We start from the raw sequence: 24,878 nt of genomic DNA, 5'->3' as shown, positions 1-24,878 counted from the left end.
GGAGTCAGCACCATTCTATGGTTACTATGACACTGCTTGCATCTTAAAAACGGCATTCTTCAGAGAATTTTTTTTAAGAGGTAGGATTTCCTTCTTTAAATGCACAAAATAGGCAGGCATGGTGGCTCACGCCTGTAATCCCAGCACTTTGGGAGGCCGAGGCAGGCAGATCACAAGGTCAAATCGAGACCATCCTGGCCAACATGGTGAAACCCTGTCTCTACTAAAAATACAAAAATTAGCTGGGCATGGCAACACGTGCCTGTAATCCCAGCTACTTGGGAGGCTGAGGCAGGAGAATCGCTTGAACTAGGGTGTCAGAGGTTGCAGTGAGCCAAGATCGTGCCACTGCACTCCAGCCTGGCCGCAGAGTGAGACTGTGTCTCAAAAAATCAATAAATAAGTGCACAAAATAGTCAATTGAACAAATACATGATTTCCCATGTCTGACACAAAATTTGATATAAAGGTACTACAGTTCAACATTTTCACAGATAATTTTTAACATTATTTGTTACAATAGTCTTTGAAACTCTATATAAATGTCTGATTTTTTAAAGTATTATTTAATAACTTCATTACATATATCAGATTTACTTTGGGAGGGTACAACAGCATGTACAATTATTATTTTTCTGTCTTATTAATGTCTGCACTATGTCCATTTTATGTGCCCTAATCTGACAGATCAGCATTGTGTTCCAAGTAGAAATGTGCAACAAATCTCCGAAAATCCAAGGGGTCTAGAGAAGCACCTGGGTTACAGGCTCTGTGTAGTTGCCATGCATTGTTCATGGCCACATCAATCATGTAGCTCACCAAAATTGAGTACCATTTCTTGCTTCTTATCCTCACCCTGTATTTCGAAATAATTTGATCCATTTTAGCTACACCTTCCTTGCATTCATCATACACTTTTACTATGGATGGTTGACTTATCTGAGGGATTCCTTCATTATCAGCATCACAACAGCTTACCTCATTGACTGGTTCTATGCCCACAGCATTGGAGCACAGACTGATAATGCCACCCCCATACCAACGACACAAAATTATCTCATTGTTTTCTTCTACTCGGAAATCAAAATACCCTCTCTTCATTTTTTTCATATGTTCTACATTCAGAAGGGGACATTTTTCAGTCCTGTTCTCACGAATTGTTCCTGTTGCTCTCACCCCCTTCTTTTTCAAGGCTGACAACAATTTGACACTTGTAAAGAAGCTATCAAAACACAGGTGATAGGGATACTGACCTCTCTCTAAAAGAACATTAGCGAAGTTCATCACTAGATTTCCACCTAACCCAAGATCAAGATCCTCATCTACCTTCGTAGTTGATTCTTCTTGATAGGGTTCAAACCAAACCAGATAACCCTGTGTGGTTGTACCACACCAAATTTTATAGCCAATTCTGATAGGCTTTCCATTCAGGAATTGGTCACTATCAAAGCACTCACACATTGACTTATCAAAGCAATAGTATTCTTCCAGGGGAGCATACAAGAGGAAATTTTTATTCATTTGTTTTATGAGAGGTCTCAACTTTGTAAACTTATCTTTTTGATCTAGGTGGCCATTATCTGCAAAATGCAGGTTTGAGAAGATCAATTCAAATCTGTCCCTTCTGATTGCATCTCTAACCAGGTTTTGATCGGTGTCAGAGATTTCCCAATACATTTCCCTTCTAGGATGCCTCATAAATCCACTCAAAAGTAAGACACCAAACACACACCTCATTTCCTGAACTGTGACTTCCAAGCTGACATTTTTCTGAGAAGCATAATTATTGGTTTCACTGACAATTAAGTTGAATGTTTCATCATCAAAAAATAATTCAAAAAGCTCTACTGGGTTCAACTTTTCACTCTTGAGATTCAAAAGTCCAGAATCCAGTGCTGACCAGCTTGGAAAGTTGGGTTTAATGTCTCTTTTGGTCCAACTCTTTTCTGGGAAACACGATACTTTTAACTTCTTTTGAGCAGGCTGGATCTCAGGCTCATTATCTTTTTCCACATCTGAGTCACCAGAGAATGAGAGGCCTTGGAGCAGTTCACTCACTCGAGCTTTGTCTTTTTTTCTCCCTTTTCGGGTAATGTCTCCTGCAGCATATTCCAAGGATGAGATGTGCATCCGGGCCCACAAATCACCTGGGTGACGGTCCTTCAGAGTGTTCAAATGTGCAACTGTCCTTTCAGTAGGGATAGGAGTACTACAAGGAATCTGGGGTGCACACTCTCTGGGAAAGAAAAAAAGAACATGTTATAAAAATCCTCAATCATATTCTCTCACACATGATAAATCTGCTGAAGCTTAAATCTTTTGGGGCTTGGGGTGGGTGTGGGGGGATACTTACTTATTCCTCTTAAGTTTCCACGGGGAGGACTTTGGCTAGATTGAACATTTCTAACCTCTCTCCACCTCTCACTCACTCCTCAGGATGGAACTAACTGTTGAGCCTGGGAGAAAGAACTGAGTATCCTTGGTACACTCCTCCCTCTGTCCTCTTTAGGAGCAGGATGCAGACATCCCATGCTCCTTGGTGCCCCAAGTTGCATTGAGAAGACCTATGCAGAGGGACATCTGCTACACTCCTCCTCTGCCAGTACAAGCCTATTTAGCTCTGCCTTTAAGCCGTTTTTATCCAGTCTAACTTCTGTCAGTAAGAAACTGAGGTTTCCAGAACCATCTATTTTACTCCTGCATCCCTGTCAATTGGTTCTGAATCTGAATAAGAAAAAAAGGTTATTATTTACCAGGTCTTCTGACATCTCTCACAGAATTTCTGAACATGGAAGGACTTAGTCCCTGCTAGTTCTACATTCAGCTGATGGACATACTACTCTGGGGAAAAACAAATGAAACTCAACTCATTGCACTTGGACTTATTTTTATGGGGTTTACAAGGAAGTAAGCTAAAGTTACAAAGGTGAAAAGTTTTTTTTTTGTTTTTTTTCTGAGACAGAGTCTAGCTCTGTCACCCAGGCTGGAGTGCAGTGGCATGATTTCAGCTCACTGCCACCTCTGCCTCCCAGGTTCAAGCAATTCTCCTGCCTCAGCCTCCCAAGTAGCTGGGACTACAGGCACGTGCCACCATGCCTAACTAATTTTTGTATTTTCAGTAGAGACAGGGTTTCACTGTGTTGGCCAGGCTGGTCTCGAACTCCTGACCTTGTGATCCACTCACCTCGGCCTCCCAAAGTGCTAGGATTACAAGCGTGAGCCACTGCACCCAGCTGAAAAGTATTATTTTACACAAAGTTTTTAATTTTTAGATATGTGCATTTAATTTATTAGTGTTCTGTTGGTAAACTAGTCAAGTTTTCAAAGACATTTAAGAAGCATGAAGAGTATATTTTAATATAATTTACACTACATACATTTCTTTACATAAAATGTTTATCATCTAGGGTGTCTTCAATGTCTGCATGTATTCAACACATCCATCTTAAAGTTCCCTGACATCCATAACTTCAGTGACATTCCTTGATCACACTGAGTCTTTCTACTGTTGACATCTAAACTCTAAGAACCACAGTGCGTTAAGCCCAATATTGTGAGGGAAGGAAATGGGAGTGAGAAATGGGAAAAAAGAGCTAAGAAAGTGGGGTGGAGGTGAGGGAGGGAGACTAGAAGGAGGGCAGGGGGCTAGATCTTTGATACCATGGTTAAGCTATTGCACCAAACCTGAAATAGCCTACCTTCATACTTTTTGTTATATGAGTATCTTTATTCTTATAGGCACTATGAATTACCTGTTAGTTGCCTGATACTAAATGCACCTCACAGGCACAATAGCAGATTCCTATTCTCCAGTTGCATAACTCTGCTCTAAGTTACTGAACATCATTTCTCTTCCTTTAGTGGAGCCTGGCTCAGTCTTCACTAATCTTAATGCAAAATTTCACTTCTCTTCTTAAGCTTTAAGACATTTCTACTTTAGCTGAGATTTAGCTCCCAGTTTCTCTAAGTTGAACAAATGTCAATAAGGAAAATTCACACCCCCTTCTCAGCTCTTTAGCCAAGTAGCACACCTTGCTTACTCTCTCTTTTCTCAAGTCTCTGAGGACCGAATGGCCTCACCAGAAGCCAACCCTCTGCTTGTGATTTCTTCCCTCTCTTTCTGCAATCCTGAGAAGCCTCGGAATGTTGGGCATCCCCGAGACTTCTCCACCTTGTTCCATTTCTTCAGAAGTTTCTTGCTTTGCATAGGAGTATCTGTTACAAGTTCATTCATTCCCACAACCAGCACGTATGAAGAACCCACCACTGTCATTCATTTCTACTTCATCAGCTAACTTTCCTTTTGATCTATACCTTGTTCAGGTCTCCTAATGGCAGTTGAAAATACAGGTTAATTTTCCCTTATCTGAAATGCTTGGGGTCAGAAGATTTTTGAATTTTGGATTTTTTTCAGATTTTGGAATATTTGCATTATATCAGTTGGGCATCCCTAACCAAAGATCCGAAATCCAAAATGCTCCAATGAGCATTTCCTTTGAGCATCACGCTGGTGCTCAAACAGCTCAGATTTTGGAACATTTCAGATTTGGAATGCTCAACCTGTACCCTGCTTGTCCTCTTCCGCTCTGACATTTCTTTCTTAACTGTCATGGCAGCTTCATCTGTAGCCCTCACTCTTGTTAAATTATCTGCCTTCTGGCTTCTCCGCAGCTCCATAAAAATGTAAGGGAGCCCAGGGAAGGGTAATCAAGCAGGACAGACTGGATCAGGATAGGCTTCTTGGAGGAAACTGAGTATCAACTGAAGGTTTTGTATATTTATTGCATACTGAAATTTTGAATAGGTCACTTTCTTGGCATGGACCTCCTATGATCACAGAAGTGAGTGGCAGTCATCATATCTTATTCCAGAGAAGCAGGCTTTTGACCAATTGGTTTCTCTGATTCCATTCCAATTTCTTGTATCTGCAGGATTTGATTCACTGAGGACCACGGACACTCACCTGTTGGGCTTTCCTGAGGCTTCTCCACTTTGTTCCATTTCTTCAGAAGTTTCTTGCTTTGCATTAAACAATCTATCTTTAGTTACAATTTCTTCAGCTAAAATATAATATTAATGATTTAAATGTCATCTGTTACGTGAATTTTGAAAAAAAAAAAAAACTTCCAGGGTAGGGAATAGATGTTCCAAATCAAACAAAAAAAAATCATATTGGTGTTTCAAGGGTGCACAGTTTCAGCAATCCTACAAAATGTGGCATGGTATGGGAAAATGATAAAAAAGGTTAATTAAGGCACCAAAGCCCAGCTGGAGAGAGGGCCCAACAGGGCAGAGCACATTTCAAGAAAATTAGGCTGGGTGCTTTGGGAGGCCGAGGTGGGAGGACTGCTTCAGGCCAGGAGTTCAAGACCAGCCTGGGCAACATAGCGAGACTCCGTGTGTACAAAAAATTACCTGGGTGTAGCCCCAGCTTTTTAGAAGGCTGAGGTGGGAGGATCAGTTGAGCCCAGGAGTTTGAGGCTGCAGTGAACTATCATCATGCCACTATGCTCCAGCATGGGCAACAAAGTGAGACCCCATCTTTAAAAAAACTTAAAAAATAAAATAAACATGAACCGTAGTGTTCTTAGAGAGTGAAGATGACCTCCTCTGAGACAAAGACAAGATCAGACAGAGGTGTTCAAGTATGAAGGGATATCTGAAAGACAAGTTATATGGAATCCTTGAGAGGGAAGAAAAAAGGGGAAAAGGATACAAAGGAGTCACTGAAGGAATCAGGGAACTGGAAGGCATGATCAGAGAAGATAATCACAAGAATCAGTAAGCTGATTAGCAACAGAAGAAAATGTGATTGGGAAGGATGCAAAGTGATAAGGGCTAGGAGAAGTCTGGAGGCAGAGGCTAGAAGAAGGGAAAGGAAGGGTGTGGGTCTGTAGGAAACGTGGCCTCCCAAGGGCCAAGCCAGGGTGAGTGACGGGAAAATGAGAGTCCAGACAGGGGTCCAGTCGGAGGCCTGGCCTTACTCATCAGACTGAGGCTTGTAACTGTCTCCTGAGCTGTGTTCCCACAGAGGTTCCTCCGAGCCAGACTCAGATGTGACCACTTCTCTGCAGCAAGGGCCTGGGCTGTTTCTTCCTCAGTCTTCACCAGTGTCTAAAAAGACAAAAAAAGAAAACAGCCTCTTTGTTTTCACATGGTAAGGAATCCAGTTGTGAAGGGTGTTGAATACCACACTGTAGACCAGTAGTTCCAGCCCCTCAGGGCATTTTGTAAATTTGTGGGAACCTTTCTGATTATAACAATGAAGTCCACCACCACCTCAAGCCAATGCCATTCAGAGGGTGAGGCCAGAGATGCTAGGCATCTTGCAATATATGGGACAGTCCTACACTACAAAGAATTCTTCCACATCCTGCAGGACTTTTGAGTGTCCTCCTGAACCAAACCTACAATCAATATAAATTAGTTACACTGAAACATAGGAATCCTGAAGAGTTTTTACAGGATGATACTGGAAAAAAAGTCGGTTAGTCAAGAAAGTTAGAGAAGGAAGCTTACATCGATTAAAGACATTGTCACAAAAGTTGACTCACTTGGATTGTTCTACACACTATTTTACAGCATTTTCTATGTATTTGGTTGAACAGCACTTCAATATAATATTGTAGTTATAACAAACTCAATTCAACTGACTACAAATATATAATGGAGTTTTGAGACTTAATAGACTTGGAATCTAATGTAAATGCAGAAATCTCACTGAATTTCATGAACAAAGATTGTTTAAAAACATTTCAAAGCTAGTAATGATATGTAGGCTGGAAAAATCATATACCGAAATTATTTATTTTGGGAACTGTCTGATTTTCTATCTCTCTAACACTGTCCCAAAAGGCTACCACATGGTTTCATTAGCCTCTTGATTTTCTCTCATTTTCCAATCTACTTTCTCTTTCTTGTTGCCTGAAAAAAGATACAGTGCCAGTCTTTTACAGAATGAATGTCTGTTTTGACAAGGAGGGGGTTTCAAGACAGAAGATGTTTTCTCTTTAACTCATCATCACCCTATCCCAAACTACAAACAGATAATTATTTTGATAATAAAAGGCAAAGCCCACCTCATTTAAACATAGGCCTACCTCAGAGATATTGCAGGTTCAGTTCCAGACCACCACTTATAAGGCATATATCACAATAAAGCAAGTCACAGAAATTTCTTGGCTTTTGAGTGCATGTGAAAGTTATGTTTACACTATACTATGTAGTCTATTAATTGTACATAAGCATTATGTCTAAAAAAGTATATATCTTAATTTAAAAATATTTTGTTGCTAAAACATGCTAATAATCATCTGAGCCTTCAGAGAGTTGTAATCTTTTTGCTAGTAGAGGGGCTTCCTGCAATGTTGAAGGCTGCTGACTAATCAGTGTGGTGGTTGCTGAAGGTTTTGGTGGCTGTGGCAATTTCTTAAAACAAGACAAGAGTAACACTGGCCACCTTGATTGACTCGTCCTTTCACAAAAGATTTGTGTAGCATGGGATGTTGTTTGAGAGCATTTTACCCAGAGTAGAACTTCTTTCAAAATTGTACTCAATCATCTCAAACCAGCTGCTGCTTTATCAACTAAGTTTATGTAATATTCTAAATCCTTTGTTGTCATTTCAACAATGCTTCACCAGGAGTAGATTCAATCTCAAACTACTTTCTTTGCTCATCCATAAGAAGTAATTTATCTGTTTAAGTTTTATCACGAGATTGTAGCAATTCAGTCACATCTTCAGGTTCCACTTCTAATACTAGTCCTTTCCACCACATCTGCAGCTACATTATCCACTGAAGTCCTAAACCTCTCAAAGACAACCATGAGTGTTGGAACCAATTTCTTCCAAACTCCTGTTAATGCCGGTATTTTTACATCCTCCCTTGAATCACAAATGTTCTTAATGGCATCTAGAATGATGAATCCTTTCCAGAAGGTTTTTAATTTACTTTGCCCAGATCCATCACTATCTACGGAATCACTTTCTATGGCAGCTGTAGTCTTACAAAATGTATTTCTCAAATAATAAGATTTGAAAGTCAAAAGTACTCCGTGATCCATGGGCTACAGAATGTGTATTGTATTGGCAGGCTTGAAAACATTAATTTCCTTGTACCTCTCCTTCAGAGCTCTTGTGTGACTAGGTGCTCTGTGAATAAGCAGTAATATTTTCAAAGAAATCTTTTTTTTTTTTTTGAGTACTATGTCTCAACAGTAGGCTTAAAATATTCAGTAAACCATGCTGTAAACAGATGTGCTATCATCCAGGCTTTGTTGTTCCATTTCTAGAGCACGGGCAGAGTAGGTTTAGCATAATTCTTATGGACCCTAGGATTTTCAGAATGATAAATGAGCACTGGCTTCAACTTTAAAGTCACTAACTGCATAAGCCCCTAACAAGTCAGGCTGTCCTTTGAAGCTTTGAAGCCAGGCACTGACTTCTCCTCTCTAGCAATCAAAGTCCTAGATGGCATCTTATTCCAATATAAGGTTGTTTCATCTTCATTGAAAATCTGCTGTTTAGTGTAGCCACCTTCATTAGTGATTTTAGCTAGATCTGGTAACTTGCTGCAGCATCTACATCAGCACTTGTTGCTGATGCATTTTATGGAGATGGCTTCTTCCTTACACCTCACGAACCAACCTCTGCTAGCTTCCAATTATTCTTCTGTAGCTTCCTCACCTCTCTCAGCCTTCACAGAATTGAAGAGAGTAAGAGATGTGCTCTGGATTAGCCTTTGCCTTAAGGCAATGCTGTGGTTGGTGTAATCTTCTATCCAAACCACTAAAACTTTCTCCATATCAGCAAAAAGCTATTTGCTTTCTTATCATTCGTATGTTCACCAGAGTAGCACTTTTCATTTCCTTCAAGAACATTTCTTTTGCATTCACAACTTGCCTGTTTGGCACAAGAGGCCTCCTAGCTTTTGGCCTGTCTCGGCTTTCAACATGCCTTCCTTACTCGGCTTAATCACTTCTAGCTTTTGATTTAACCTGAGAGGCATGTGACTCTTCCTTTCACTTGAACACATAGAGGTCACTGTAGTGGTATGATTATAAATGGCTTCATTTCAATATTATTGTGTCTCAGGACATAGCAAGGACCAAGGAAAGGAAAAGAGATGAGGGAACAGCTGATCAATGGAACAGTCAGGACACATACAATGTTTATCGATTAGGTTTGCCATCTTAAATGGGCATGGTTTGTGGCACACCAAAACAAATTCAATAGTAACATCAAAAATAACTGATCACAGATCACCATGACAGATACAATAATAAAGTTTGAAACATTTTAAGAATTACCAAAATGTGACACAGAGACACAAAGTTAGCACATGCTGCAGAAAAATGTTGCTGACAGACTTGTTCCACACAGGGTTGTCACAAACTTTCAGTACTGCAAAGCACAATAAAGTGAAACACAATAAAGGAAGTGTATCTGTAATACCATACCTCCTTATTTTCTCCCTTCATCAGTCCATCATTTGTTTTGTAACTTATATTGCTTTCCTACAGCTCTCGTAACAAAGTACCACAACCTCAATAGTGGAAAAACAATAGAATCGTATTCTCTCATGGCTCTGGAGGCTAGAAATCCAAAATCAAGATATCAGTAGGGCCATGTTATCTTTGAAAGCTCTATGGGAGGCCCGGCGTGCTGGCTCATGCCTGTAATCCCAGCACTTTGGGAGGCCAAGGTGGGCGCATCACTAGGTCAGGAGATCCAGGCCATCCTGGCCAACATGGTGAAACCCCGTCTCTACTAGAAATATAAAAATTAGCTGGGCATAGTGGCACATGCCTGTAATCTCAGCTACTCGGGAGGCTGAGGCAGGAGAATCACTTGAACCAGGGAGTCGGAGATTGCAGTGAGCCAAGATCACACCATTGCACTCCAGCCTGGCAACAGAGCAAGACTCTGTCTCAAAAAGAAAGAAAAAGAAAGAAAAGAAAAAAGAAAAGAAAAGGAAAGGAAAGGAAAGGAAAGGAAAGGAAAGGAAAGGAAAGGAAAAGAAAAGAAAAGAAAAGAAAAGAAAAGAAAAGAAAAGGAAAAAGCTCTATGGGATAATTTTCCTTGCCTCTCTCCAAGTTTTTAGTGTTTGTCAGCAATTCTTGGTGTTTCTCGGCTTGCAGATGTGTTATACAAATCTTTGCCTCAGTCATCACATGGCATTCTCCCTGTGTGTGTTTTCACTTGGGCATTTTTCTTTCTTTTTTTTCAACCCCTTGGTCAATTTGCAAATATGGACTTCTTATAAGAATATGAGTCATTAGATTTAGGGCTCACCACATGAATTTTTTTTTCTGATTTTTGTGAGGAATGTCATTGGTGTTTTGACAGTGATTACACTGAATCTGTAAATTGTTTTGGGAAGTATTGTCATTTTAATAATATAAATTCTTCTAATCCATCAGCACGGAATATCTTTCCATTGTTCTTGTGTCCTCTTCAATTTGTTCCATGAGAGTTTTAGTTTTCCTTATACAGGTCTTTCACTTTTTAGTATTTAAATTAAATGCTAAATTATAAATTATAAATACTAAAAAATATAAAATACCTAGGGAATTTAAACACTAAATTTAACTTAATTTGGTGTTTAAATTTTTAGTATTTAAATTCCCTAAGTATTTTTTTTTGTAGCTATTGTAAATGCGATTATTTTCTTGATTTCTATTTCAGATTGTTCACCATTGAAGTATATAAATGCTACTAATTTTTGAGTATTGATTTTTTATCCTGCAACTTTACTTTGTTTATCAGCACTAACAGTTTTTTTGGTGTAGTCTTCAGGTTTTTCTAGGTATAAGATTTTATCATCTGCGAACAGACTAACCTGACTTTTTGCTATCCAGTTTGGATGCCATTTATTTCTTTCTCTTGTGTAATTGCTCTGGCCAGGACTTTGGGTATTATATGGAACAACAGTGGTGACAGTGGGCATCCTTGTCTTGTTCCAGTCCTTAGAGAAAAGGCCTTCAGTTTGATGTTAGCTGTGGGTTTGTCACATATGGCCCTTATTTTGAGGTATGTTCCTTTTATATCAATTTTGACAAGGGTTTTTATCAAAAAGCAATGAATTTTATCAAATGCTTTTCAGCATCTATTGAAATAATCATATGGTTTTTGTTCCTGATTATATTGTGATACATCACATTTATTGATTTGCATATGTTGAACCATCCTTGCATCCCTGGAGTGAATCCCACTTGATTATGGTGAATGATCTTTTTAATGTGTTGTTGAATTCAGTTTGCTAGTGTTTCACTGGGAATTTTTGCACCTATGTTCATCACTGATATTGGTCTGTAGTTTTCTTTTTATGTTGTATCCTAGTCTGGTTTTGGTATCAGGGTAATGCTGGCCTCCTAGAATGAATTTGGAAGTAGTCCCTCCTCTTCAATTTTTTTTTTTTTTTTGAAGAGTTTGAATAGGATTAGTATGAGTTCTTTTTTTTAAATGTTTGGTAGAATTCAGCAGAGAAGCCAGCAGGTCTTGGGCTTTTCTTTGGTGGAAGACTTTTTATTACAGATTCTATCTTGTTACTTGTTATTGGTTTGCTGAGGTTTTCTATTTCTTCATGGTCCAATCTTGGTAGTTGGCATGCATCTAGAAATTTATCCATTTCTTCCAGGTTTTCAAATTTATTGTCATATAGTTGTTCATAATAGTCTCTAATGGTTTCTTTGTATTTCTGAGGTCTCATGTGTTATGTCTTTTTCATTTCTGATTTTATTCATTTGGGTCTTCTCTTTTTTTGTCCTAGCTAAAGGCTTGATTTTGTTTACCTTTTAAAAAAATCCAACTTCTTCTTTCATTGTTCTTCTGGGGTTTTTTTGGTCTCAATTTCAGTTATTTCTGCTCTAATCTTTATTATTTGTTTCCTTCTACTAATTTTGGTTTGGTTTGTTCTTGCTTTTCTAGTTCCTTGAGGTATATCATTAGGTTGTTCATTTGATGTCTTTTTACCTTTTTGATATAGGTGTTTATTGCTATAAATTTCCTTCTTAGTACTGCTTTTGCAGTATCCCACAAATTTTGATATGTCACATTTTCTATTTTCATTAGTTTCAAGACATTTTTAAATTTCCTTCTTAATTTCTTCCCTGACAAATTAGTTGTTTAGAAGCATGCTATTTAATTTCCATGCATTTGTGTAGTTTCCAAGGTTTTTCTTGTTTTTGCTTTCTAGTTTTATTCCACTGTGATTAAAAAAGAACTTGATATGATTTATACTTTTTAAAAATTTGTTCAGATTTGATTGTGGCCTAAGATATGGTCTATTCTTATGTTCCATGTGCTGATGAAAAGAATGTGCATTCTGTAGCAGTTGGGTGACATGTTCAGTAAATATCAGTTAGGCTTATTAGATCTAGTAGGTAGTTTAATTCTACTGTTTCTTTGTTGACTTTCTGTCTGGATGATATGTCAGTTACTGAGAGTGGGGTATTAAAATCTCCTACTATTACTGTATTGCAGTCTAGCTCTCCTTTTAGATCTATTAATATTTTCCTTATATACTTGGGAGCTCTGGTGTTGCATGCGTAGGTATTTATAACTGTTACATACAGCCGGGCATGGTGTCTCACTCCTGTAATCCCAGCACTTTGGGAGGTTAAGGTGGGCAGACTGCTTGAGGACAGAAGTTCAAGGCCAGCCTGGGCAACATGGCAAAAACCCAGGTCTACAAAAAATACAAAAAATTATCCAGGCATGGTGGCACACACCTGTGGTCCCAGCTACTTGGGAGGCTGAGGTGGGAGGATCACTTGAACTTGGGAGGCAGAGGTTGCAGTGAGCTGAGATGATACCACTGCACTTCAGCCAGGGTGAAAGAGTGGGACCCTATCTCAAACAACAACAACAACAACAAAAAACCTCTGTGGCTAAGTGATTTTCTCTTACAGTATGCCTTCATTTGTTGCTATTTTTAGTGAGTTTATTATAGGTTTTTGCACTGTGGTTATCATGAGGCTTACAAAGACCTTTAGATATAATAAGTTATTTTAAAGAGATGACAACTTATCTTAGATCCCAAAAACAAGAGTAGAAACAAAGGCAGAAACACACAGAAAAAAATTATAGGCTTTAATTCCATTTCTCTAGATTTTGACTTTTCGTTGTCTAAATTTATATCTTTATATTACCTATCTCTTAACAGGTTGCTAGCTATTATTGTTTGTTTTGTTTTGTTTTGTTTTGTTTTAAAGATATGGTCTCACTCTGTCTCTACTCTCCAGGTAAAGCGTCAGGGTCTTACCATATTGACCAGGCTGGTCTCAAACTCCCTTGTCTCAAGTGATCCTCCCACTTCAGCCTCCCAAAGAACTGGGTTTACAGGCATGAGCCACTGTGTCCAGTCCTATTATTGTTTTTGATAGGTATGTCTCGGGACTTCACAGTTGTGAGTATATTGTATGTCACTATTACAGTAATAAAGTATTCTGGGTTTGTCCATGTACTTAGTTTTATCAGTGACTTTTATGCCTTCAAAAGTTTTCTTTATGCACATTAGTCTTCTTTCCTTTTAGATTGAAGAATTCTTTAGCATTTCTTGTAAGATGTGTCTGGTGGTGGTGTACTCTCTCAGCTTTTTTTGTCTGGGAAAGACTTTCTCCTTCATATATAAAAGATAATTCTGATGGATACAATATTCTTGAATGTCAGTTTTTTTCTTGGAGTACTTTGAAAATGTCATTCCACTTTCTCCTGGCCTGTATGATTGCCATTGAGAAGTCTATTGCCAGACGAGTTGGAGCTCCTTATTTGTTTCTTTTCTCTTGCTGCTTTTAAGATCCTCTCTTATTCCTTGACAGTTGAGTTTGATTATTATATGCCTTGGAGTAGTCTTATTTGGGATGATTCTGTTCAGTGTTCTCAGATCTTCCTGTACCTGGACATTTACATCTTTCACAAGTTTTGTGAAGATTTTTGTAATTATTTCTCTATTTATTAAATTTATTTTTAATTTATTTTATTTTAATTTTTTTGAGATGGAGTCTTGCTCTTGTTGCCCAGGCTGGAGTGTAATGGCATAATCTCAGCTCACTGCAACCTCCATCTCCCAGGTTCAAGTGATTCTCCTGCCTCAGCCTCCCCAGCAACTGGGATTGCAGGCGCCTGCCACCACACCTGGCTACTTTTTTTTTGTATTTTTAGTAGAGATGGGGTTTTGCCATGTAGGCCAGGCTGGTCTCAAACTCCTGACCTCGTGATCCACCTGCCTCAGCCTCCCAAAGTGTTAGGATTACAGGCGTGAGCCACCGCACCTGGACTATTCTTTTTTTTAATAGATACAGGGTCTTGCTGTGTTGCTCAGGCTGGTCTCGAACTCCTGGCCTCAAGCAATCCTCCTGCCATGGCCTCCCAAAGTTCTGGGATTACAGGTGAGAGCTACTGCACCCGGCCTATTGTTATTTCTTTGAATAAGCTTTCTATTCTTGCTCTTGCTCAGCTCCAAGAGCAGGCTGTTTAAAGGATGGCTGCCTCTAATGTGTGGTCTCCTTGCACACACTTGATTCTCCATCATTCCACTTTCTGCCATGAGCTAAAGCAGCATGAGATTCTCACCAGATAGGCTGATGATCTTGGACTTCCCAGGTTGCAGAACTTTGAGCTAAATAAACCTCTTTTTAAAATAAATGACCCAGTCTCAGGAATTCTGTTATTAGCAACACAAAATGGACTAAGACAGAGCCTGTTTCCAAATCAGGTCACATTCACAGGTACTTGGGGTTAGGATTTTCATATATCTTTTGGAGGGACATAATTCAATTTACAATATCTAAGCCTTACTTCAATTAAGGACTCTACTTTCTCTGTCTAGTCTTGTATTATCTGACTCAATACTAGTTTCATTCCACTGTCCACCTATACCATTGCCGTTTGATTTTCTTAGGCTTCTCATCTTCTTATTCCTCCTTAATTTGAACTTACTAACTATATTTCATTGCAAACACCTATGTTGTAATTTCCTTAGTTATAATCACATCAAGCACTTGCATTTTGAAACACTACTTTTAAAACAAATACTTTTTGTTTCTACATTATACCATTATATTACATTTAAGGTAATTATGTTGATTTTCAGAATGTGCACGAGTAGGTTTTATTTTCTAGACACTTCTTTTCAGGAAGTATTTGTTAATAACAGGAGGCACTGGGTCTTACAGAATTAAAAATCAATTAGAAGCCATAGAAGAGGACTGAGCAAGTGTCTTGAGGAAACTGATGTGGCAGCAGTATGCAAGAGGACTTAAATGAGAGACTTACTTTTTTTTTTGTAAATAAATGACTAGGAAAATGAATGAACCACTGATAAGAAAAAAAACCAGAGTCCATTTTGTGAAGAAGATGTTAGGTATTACCTTGGATATATAGAATTTCCATTATTATCACCAAGCATTAATTGCATATGTGCTGAATATAAAGTAATGTGAGAAAGGGCCCTTATTCTAAGGCTGGGGAGATAAACCAGAGACTTCAAAAGAGAAAATATCAGTTACTCAACATCAAATGAGTGGAGCACTTTCTGAAACCAGGAGCCTCATTCCACCCCTCACTCCCATGCCTTGAGATTTGGATGTGCCTCCTAAACAATGAAATGAGGCAATGGCATGTAATCAATACAAGCTCCTTGAATGATGCAACACACTTTGTGATATGCTGTGACAAGGTGAAGGCAGAGGGACTATGCCACCTGAATGGCTCTCAGGATGATAAGTGTGAGCCAAGAGAAGGGCAAGGAACATGGAATGAGGGAGAAAGACCACTACTGACATTCCTAGAAGCTTGGGCATCCTACTTACCTGGGACCTGACTGGGTTAAACACAGACACTGCAGCCTTGTCTCCGGGGTTTTTTTCCTGGAGATGAGCTGATCCGTGGGGAACAGGCCCTGTAGAGAGAGAAGGCAAGAGTCCTAAATGAGACATGATGGCCTTTAGCGTACCCTTTTTGGAGACCTAGCCTTTTCCCCCAAATGTTATGTTTTTAAACATTCAAGAACTAAGACGTAGATTTTACTGTGTGAGAAGGAGCATCACAACTGCTTTCATTCTGTCAGAAATTCTAAAATTCTACAACTTTAGGGTCTCTCACCCAAAAAATGGAGTGGGATTTATGAACTCATAAGGTGCTTTACAGGCATGCACTTTTACATAAAGAAAAAATAAAAATCATAGATAAAAATAAAGGGGAGGAAGAAGCTGGTGATAAAGGAAGGATGAAGGAGAGAACACAGAGGCAAAAGAAAGGATGTAGAGTAGAGAGATGGGACTGATGGGAAACAGGAAAGCAGAAGAAAGGAAGACGGAGAGAGAGACAGGAAAATAAAGATATTTTAAAAAATAGAGAAGAGATGTTAGCCATGAACTAGGAAAACTGTTATGAGGTACGGATCCCAAAGAACCACCAATAATCAAAATGGCGATGATGACTGCACAATGCCAGCCACTGTGCTGTTACTTTAAAAGATTATTTCCAATCCTCAAAATAATCAAGAAGGTCCAAATTATTGCCTCCAAAATCCTAGGCACATTCAGAAGAATCACAGCTAAGTGCAGAGTACACACAGAGATCAAACAGATAATTGTTGACTAATTGAATAACCTATTAAATGACTTGCCTAGGTCACACAGTTGGCAGTTGGCAGATGGCAGAGTACAAAATTATCAAATGAAGAGCACCTGTGGTAATTCTAACCCAAAAATATAAAACAGAACATCACTTTTCTTTGCTCTGCTTTTCTTTGCTTCCATAATGGATCACTATGGAATCTTTTTATTGCTGTTGTTGCATTTCTAGAAGGAATAAAGTTTGCTGGAAAAAAACAGCCTTGCCCCGACACACTTTTACTATCATATGTACTTGTCCACAACACATACATACTAAATAAACCAGCTTAAAAAGCATACTGTAAAATAAAGCAGGTCTTTAAAAGTTTGTTCAGATACAGGGTTAGACAAAAAAATAAAACTTGATGTTGGTCAAAGGGTACAAACTTGCAGTTATAAGATGAATAAGCTCGGCCGGGCACAGTGGCTCACGCTTGTAATCCCAGCACTTTGGGAGGCCAAGGCGGGCAAATCAGGAGGTCAGGAGATCGAGACCACGGTGAAACCCCATCTCTACTAAAAATATAAAAAATTAGCCGGGCATGGTGGCGGGCGCCTGTAGTCCCAGCTACTCGGAGAGGCTGAGGCAGGAGAATGGCGTGAACCCGGGAGGTGGAGCTTGCAGTGAGCCGAGATTGCGCCACTGAACTCCAGCCTGGGCGACAGAGCGAGACTCTGTCTCAAAAAAAAAAAAAAAAAAAAAAAAAAAGATGAATAAGCTCTGAAGACCTACGTACAGAATGCTGACTATAGTTAGTAATAATGTATTGTATATTTGAAATTTCATGAGAGTAGATTTTAGGAATTCTTACCACAGACACATAAAAGGTAACTATGAGATATGTAAGTTAGCTTGTGGTAATCATTTCACAATGTATACAAACTTGAGGACAAGAAGGCTGTGCAAGTGTCAGTGGCCAGCTCCCAGTGTCCTCACTAAACTCACTCTAGCACTCACCACTCACTTCTTGGGGGTTCTCTTGAGGAAGCTGTGGAGGTTCACACTTCAGGGTGGTTACCCCAAGCAGGAGCTGCAGGCTCTGACACTCCAAAGAGACTCCTTGATATTCTGTCACCATTGGGTGCATGTCCTGTCCCTGAATATAGACAGAGGCCTGGAAACAAAAGATTTATTTTGAAAGGGCATGCGTATATGGACTGCATGCTAAGAGCCAGGCACTGTTCTATATGCTGGGGATACAGCAGCAAACAAGGCAGAAAAGACAGGCAAAGGATCCCAGCCCAGAAAAACAAAAACAACAAACAAGTGGATGTTTAAACTAGCTGTTTAAAATTTAATGAGGAACAGGATATGTACACCACCTCAAAATGTCTCCCACAGATTACTTAGTAATTACAAAGGGGAAAATCGTAACTTTCTAGTAAAGAAATTTGACAGGTACCACCATAACCTCATCAGTAATGGGACAAATCATCACTATGCACCTCCTGAAGTAATGCACTAAGAACACACATTACCTCTGTGGTATTCTAGCCAAAATGTGCAGCCTGAATCATGAGAAAATATAGGACAAACTCAAATTGAGGGATTCTCCAAAAAAACTAGCTGTACTCTTCAAAAATAACAATGTCATGACAAAGACAGCAGCTACTCCAGATTCACAGACTAGAGATATGGCAACTAAGTGCAATATGTGATGCTGGTTTGTATCCTGAATCAGAGGAAAATTATCATAAAGAACATTATTAGGATAACATGGCAAAATATGAATAAGGACTAAGGTTAGATGATAGTATCATAATTTTAATTTCCCTAAACTTGATTTTTGTATTCTGGTTATACAAGAGAATATCCTCACTCTTCAGAAATACACACCGAATGGCTGGGTGCAGTGGCTCATGCCTGTAATCCCAACACTTTGGGAGGCCAAGGCAGCATGATCACTTGAGGCCAGCAGTTCAAGATCAGCCTGGGCAATACAGTGAGACACCACCCCCTCTACAAAAAATTAAAAATAAATTAGCCAGGCATGGTGGCATGCACCTGTAGTCCCATCTACTCAGGAGCCAGAGGTGGGAGGATTGCTTGAGCCTTCCACCATTGCAGTTCAAGGCTGCAATGATGCTATGATCGTACCACTGCACTCCAGCCTGGGCAACAGTGAGGTAAAGGGATATAGTGTTTGCAACTAACTCTCAAATAGTTTGAGGGAAAAAAAATACTGTATATGTGTATGTATGTGTGTGTATGGGGGGGAATGCACTTCCTTGCATGAGTGTGTACACAACAATGGGACTTCATGAAACAAATGTTAACAACTGGCAAATTTGGATGAAGAGTTTACAGGAATTCTCTATTCTTCTAATACTTCTATAAATTAGAAGTTATTTCAAAATAAAAAGTTAAAAATAAACCGACACATGTCCCCCTTTTCTTCTCCCACATCACCACACACATTCTCTTCCCACCTGTTGTCCTGTGTCTCCACTTCCTGTCTCTAGATTCTCCAGGACTGTCACTGCCTCCTCTCCACTCGCCAGAGGATATGTCTTCACACAGGGCTGGAGCTCCTTGGGCAGGATGGTCAGGAACTGCTCCAGCACCAGTAGTTCCATTATCTGTTCCTTGGTGTGCATCTCTGGTCTCAGCCATTGGTGACAAAGTTCTCGGAGTTGGGCCAGGGCTTCCCGGGGTCCGTGAGCCTCCTGGTAGCAGAAGTGCCGAAAGCGCAGGCGGCAAATCTCCTGAGTGTGGGAGCTGCCCTCCTGTGAGTTGCACACCTGCTCCCAGGTGGGATCCTCCTCCTTCACTTTCACAAGGCCATCTTCATTTTCAGGAGCAGGGCCTGGCAAAGCTTCATACATGTTGAGCTTAGAGGCTAAAGCTTCACTTAGCTTGGGGTCTATATTCAGAAATAGAGATCTGAGGCATAAGAATTGATCAGCAACATGCAAATTATAAGAGCTTCAAAACTGTATGTAACCTACTTACATTTTTGTCCCCACTGTAGGTAATGCTCAAAAGCTGAGCCTGCTTGCTTCTATTATCAGTGAAATGAATCAGAAGTATATTTTGAACTAGTACTAAAGGGCCTGAGTCCAGAGGTAATGGATGTATGACATGAGGGAAGAAGGGTTAGCAATAAGAAAGCTTGAGTAGCTTGCACTTCAGCTGGGGAGAAGGGATAATTTTACCCATTGAGGAGGCAGATGGCTGCCTTCATGGACAAATAATACAGTCTCAAAGGTCATCTATATCTGTGTAACTCTCATTGAATATTCCACTTTAAATGTAGGAGATTTTGCCACTGTTCTTGAAGGGCGACAGGCTGGTCAGAGACGACACCGGTGGCAGCCAAGAGATCTTTATTGGAGAGGTAGAGGTCAGGTCGCGCGGGGGAGAGAGAGAAGAGAAGAGAAGAGAGAGAGAGAGCTGCTGGTGTGCTGGGTTTTATATCCCTTGGGCCTACGTGGAGCGGGCCCAAGGGAAGGGGGGAGATGCTTCTTTCTGATTGGCCCTCCTTTGGCGGGTTCAGACAGTGCCCGGTCAAGGAGGGGAGAAGAACCCGGAACCGGCCCCATCTTAAGGTACGGCGCTATTTTAAGGTACCCCATGTTACCTAACAGTTCTCATCAAGGGGTGGAGTCTATTTTTCCTTCCCTTGAATCTGTTCTGGCCTATGACTTGCTTTGACCAATGGAATACAGAAGAAATGACATTGTAAGAGAGAGTGCTGCTGTAGCTCTTGGCTCACTGCTATAAGACTGCCATGCTGTGAGGAAGCCCAAGCTAGCCATACAGAGGTCACGTGGATGAGAACCAAAATGCCCAAGCTAAAGCCCAGCCAGGCCTAGTGCTCAAATAATTCACCAGCTGAATGCAGCGCTATTAGTAACTACAGGTGAGACTAGTAGAACTGCCTAGTCAATCCGCATAATCCTGAGGAACAATAAGCTGAGCTTGTTTTCAGCTACTAAGTTTAGAGTTTTATTTTTGATGCAGCAATACATAACTGAAACAGTAGACATGCATCAAGTTCTTTTATTCCCTCTTCTCGTTTTTTCCTTTGTGATCTCCTCAGTCACACTTTCAATATATCTCTGTTCCAAGAAGACTCAAATCTTTGGCTCCAGCTTGCTTTTTGCACTCCAAACCCACATCTTGAAATGCCAGCAGCTGTGGGCCTCTCCTGCACTATAATTTCAACAGATCTCAAACTGAGATCAGAGTCCCTCAAAGCTGCATTCACTCTGTATTTCTCCATTTCTACTAGCATCACCATCATCTTCCATGCATTCAGTCTTTTAAACAGCCTCTATATACAATCAGTGAGTCATGTCAATTCTTGAAAACGCCTCTTGCAGCCATTCTTTCCTTCTTATTATTTTACTGTCATTTTCATTCACTGTTACAACAATGTTCTGTTATGGCATTCCTGCCCAACTCCCCGCTTCTATGGTCACTGGATTAATATTCCCTGAAGCACAATTGTGACGATATTCAACACACACATAAACACACACAAAAGTTTTCATTAAACTCGTTGAAGTAAATTCAAACTCCCCAGGATCTAATCCTTACTGGGTTTTGCTGACTTGTCACTCAATAAACATTTGTGGAGCATCTCATTATTTTCCAGGCATAAAGCTAACTCTGGAATAAAAGACTTGGTTCCCGCTTTCAAGAAAGCCATGGTCTTCCCAAATTCCTTATGTCACTGCCATGCTAAGTACTCAATTTTTTTCCACCCACTCTATACAGTCAGGACTGCCCTTCTAAGGGTAAATTCCCAAGGCCCAGAGCAAATGTGCTGTTGTAAAACCTTCCCTGGCCACCCCTAACCCTAACATATAGACAGGAAAAGTAAGCCACACAGGTAGAGATGGGGTGTTCCCATGGAAAACTGCACCTAACTCTCATCTCCATCTCGTATTACAGATCCCCCACCCCATCCCCACCCGGGTTCTTGAGGACAGGAGTTTATCTCTGCACAGACTCTACATGCCCGGCACGTACCTGGTATTCAACAAATACTGATGGGCTTCTTCACGAATGCACGTAAAGCACCTGAGATGCCAGCAGCCAGCACCCTCAGGCGCTCCCCTGAATGTATTTCTCTAAGATTACACCCAGCATCTAGCACCGCGCCAGGCACTGAATACCTGCGTGTCTAATTGTTGGTTAACGGACCAAAAGTTCAGGAACGCGCACAACAAAGACGTAGCTGACCTCGTGAAAAGCTCCCGAGGGAGCGCAGACGCCCGGTGCTCCCCTGTCGGGAGCGCCGGTTTCCCCAGAGCCCGGGCCGCTGCGCTGGCGGGGTTGGCGGGTGTTGCCGGCGCCTCCCGCAGCTGGGCCGGCACAAAAGCTACCCCCCGCCCCGGCCGCGCCCGCAGCCGAGCGGCGGAGTCTGGCGGGTTCCCTGCCTCTCTAGGAACACGGCCGCTCGTCTCTCTGGTTAACCGGGAGGACCCCCCGCTGCCACCTCCGGCCCCGCCCAGGTCGCTCTCCCCCGCCGGACCCCAGGCCCATTCGGACGGTGCAAGCACGACCCAAATTTATGTACATCATTTCGATTAAAAACCAACAGAATGTCTGCCTTCGGGGTCATCACTGGCTGGTAGGAGACACAGATCAATAAAAAGACCATTATAGTAAGCTGTACAAATTATTTTAAGTATACATAATATATGTACAATAAAAAAGTCAAGTTGCAAAAGGACCATAAAACGAAAAGTGTCCCCTCTTTAGAGTTAACCATTGTATTTTGTTCATGTTTATCTAGGACACTACCTGCCACACAGTAGCACTTAATGAACATTTTGTTTAGTGAATAAGTATTTACACATTTTAAAACACTTATGGTATCATAATGTAATTTTGCACCTTAGCTCTTTTCGGTTAAGACAGCTTGGAGATCTTCACAGATCAGCTTATTCTTTAACCAGCTAAGTAATATTGTATGGGTGTTCCATAATTTACTTAACTATCCTATTGATGCATACTTAGGTTATATTTTTTCTTTAAAAGCAATGCTAGAGGGAACACCATTTAATACCTTTATGTTCTTTTAAGAATATATTTCTAGGATAAATGCCACATACTAGAACTGATCAGCCAAAGGACATGTGCATTTAAAATGTTGAAATGCAAGTTCCCTATTTTATTTTTAAGGGCACTTCTGTTTAAGAGTAAAAGGAGACTTTAGTAGAAAAATTAGTAAAGGATATGAACATTACTATACACAAAACAAGATAAGTGACAAATTAACATGTGAAAAGATGTTCAATAGTAAAAATATAAAACACTCTTTTAAAAACAGACCCATTATTTATTCATTTACCTACTGAGTTTTGGCAATTATGAATAAAGCTGCTATAAACACCTGTGTGCAAATTTCTGTGTAGACACTGGTTTTCAGCTCCTTTGGGTAAACACTAAGGAGGGCGATTGCTGGATCATATGGTAAGACTATGTTTAATTTTGTACGAAACTACCAAACTGTCATCCAAAGTGGCTGTATCATTTTGCATTCCCACCAGCAATGAATGAGAGCTCCTGTTGCTCCACATCCATACCAGAATTTGATGTGTCAGTGTTCTGGATTTTGGTCATTCTAATAGATGCGTAGTGGCATCTCACGGTTGTTTTAATTTGCAATTTCCCTGATGGGATATGGTGTGGAGCATCTTTTCATATGCTCATTTTCCATCTGTATATCTTCTTTAATGAGGTGTCTGTCAAGGTCTTTGGCTCATGTTTGAATTGGGTTCTTTCCTTATTTCTAAGAGTTCTTTCTGTATTTTGGATAACAGTCCTTTAACAGATATTTCTTTTGCTGTGGTATATGCAGACAATGGAATATTATACAGTGCTAAAAATAAGCTGGCCAGGCACGGTGGCTCAAGCCTGTAATCCCAGCACTTTGGGAGGCTAAGGGGGGTGGATCGCTTTGAGCTCAGGAGCTGGAGACTAGCCTGGGCAACACAGCAAAACCCCATCTCTACTAAAAATACAAAAAATTAGCCGGGCGTGGTGGTGTGCGCCTGTGGTCCCAGCTACTCAGAAGGCTGAGGCTGGAGAATTGCTTAAACCCAGGAGGCAAAGGTTGTAGTGAGCCAAGATCGTACCACAGCACTCCAGCCTGGGCAACAGTGAGACCTTATGTCAAAAAAAAAAAGAAAAAAGAAAAAAGAAATGAGCTATCAAGCCATGAAAAGACACGGAGAAAATTTAAATGCATATTACAAAGTGAAAGAATCCAATCTGAAAGCTTGGATGATTTCAACTGGAGTTACTGTATGATTTCAACTACAAGTTGAGTGTCCCTTATCTGAAATGCTTGGGGCCAGAAGTGCTTCCAATTTCAGATTTTGGAATATATACATAATGAAATATCTTAGGCATGAGGCCCAAGTCTAAACATGAAATTTGTTTCATATATACCTTACTCACGTAGAGCTAATTTTATACAGTTTAAATAATTTTGTGCATGAAACAAAGTCTCTTTTTTTGAGATTGAGTCTTGCTCTGTTGCCCAGACTGGAGTGCAGTGGCACAATGTTGGCTCACCGCAACCTCCGCCTCCTGGGTTCAAGCGATTCTTGTGCCTCAGCCTCCCAAGTAGCTGGGACTACAGGTGCATGCCACCACACCCGGCTAATTTTTATATTTTTAGCAAAGACGGGGTTTCGCCATGTTGGCCAGGCTGGTCTCAAACGCCTGACCTCAGGTGATCCACCCGCCTTGGCCTCCCAAAGTGCTGGGATTACAGGCTTGAGCCACTGTGCCCAGCCGAAACAAAGTCTTGACTGCATTTTGTCTATGACCTGTCACATGAGGTCAGGTGTGAAATTTTTCACTTGTGGCATCATGTTGGTGCTGAAGTTTCACATTTTAATGCATTTTGGATTTTGGATTTTCAGATTAGGTGTACTCAACATGTATACACGACATCCTGGAAAAGGCAAAACTATAAAGACTGTAGAAAGGTCAGTGGTTGCTAGGGGCTGGAAAAAGGGAGGGATGAATAATAGGTAAGGCACAGTGGATTTTTAGGGCAGTTAAACTGTAATGGTGGACAAGATATTATGTATTTGTCCAGACCCATAAAATGAACAATACCAAGAGTGAACCCTAATGTAAACCATGGTCTTTGGGTGATAATATGTCAATGTAGGTTCATCAATTGTAACAAATGTCACCCTGGGAGGGGATGTTGATAATAGAGGAGGCTATACATGAATGGGAGCAGTGGGTATATGAGAAATCTTTGTATCTTCCTCTCAATTTTGCT

At 40.4% G+C, this 24,878-nt stretch overlaps 1 protein-coding gene across 7 annotated transcripts in view; it reads right to left on the bottom strand.

Moving 5' to 3' along the window:
* Positions 1 to 416: 416 nt before the first annotated feature.
* The window catches only part of PGBD1 (piggyBac transposable element derived 1), a 38,793-nt gene continuing 14,331 nt past the window's right edge, over positions 417 to 24,878 (bottom strand). For 4 of the 7 annotated variants that reach the window (XM_030803162.1, XM_030803164.1, XM_030803161.1 and 1 more), the window contains 6 exons: positions 19,051 to 19,484; positions 17,579 to 17,735; positions 15,814 to 15,902; positions 5,985 to 6,114; positions 4,964 to 5,060; positions 417 to 2,236 (listed from right to left, as the gene is read on the bottom strand). In XM_030803162.1, coding sequence (XP_030659022.1) covers positions 676 to 2,236; positions 4,964 to 5,060; positions 5,985 to 6,114; positions 15,814 to 15,902; positions 17,579 to 17,735; positions 19,051 to 19,484 — 2,468 coding nt within the window. In that variant the 3' untranslated portion in view covers positions 417 to 675. Of the gene's footprint in view, positions 2,237 to 4,963; positions 5,061 to 5,984; positions 6,115 to 15,813; positions 15,903 to 17,578; positions 17,736 to 19,050; positions 19,992 to 21,598; positions 22,898 to 24,878 lie in introns of those variants that run through there. The other 3 variants (XM_030803165.1, XM_030803166.1, XM_030803167.1) reach the window with 3 other exon arrangements.

The sequence above is a fragment of the Nomascus leucogenys genome, chromosome 22a (genome assembly GCF_006542625.1).
Source record: "Nomascus leucogenys isolate Asia chromosome 22a, Asia_NLE_v1, whole genome shotgun sequence".
In the NCBI taxonomy this organism is placed as follows: domain Eukaryota; kingdom Metazoa; phylum Chordata; class Mammalia; order Primates; family Hylobatidae; genus Nomascus; species Nomascus leucogenys.
The sequence above is the reverse complement of the archived record's forward strand: the minus strand, read 5'-3'. Positions and strand labels throughout refer to the sequence as shown.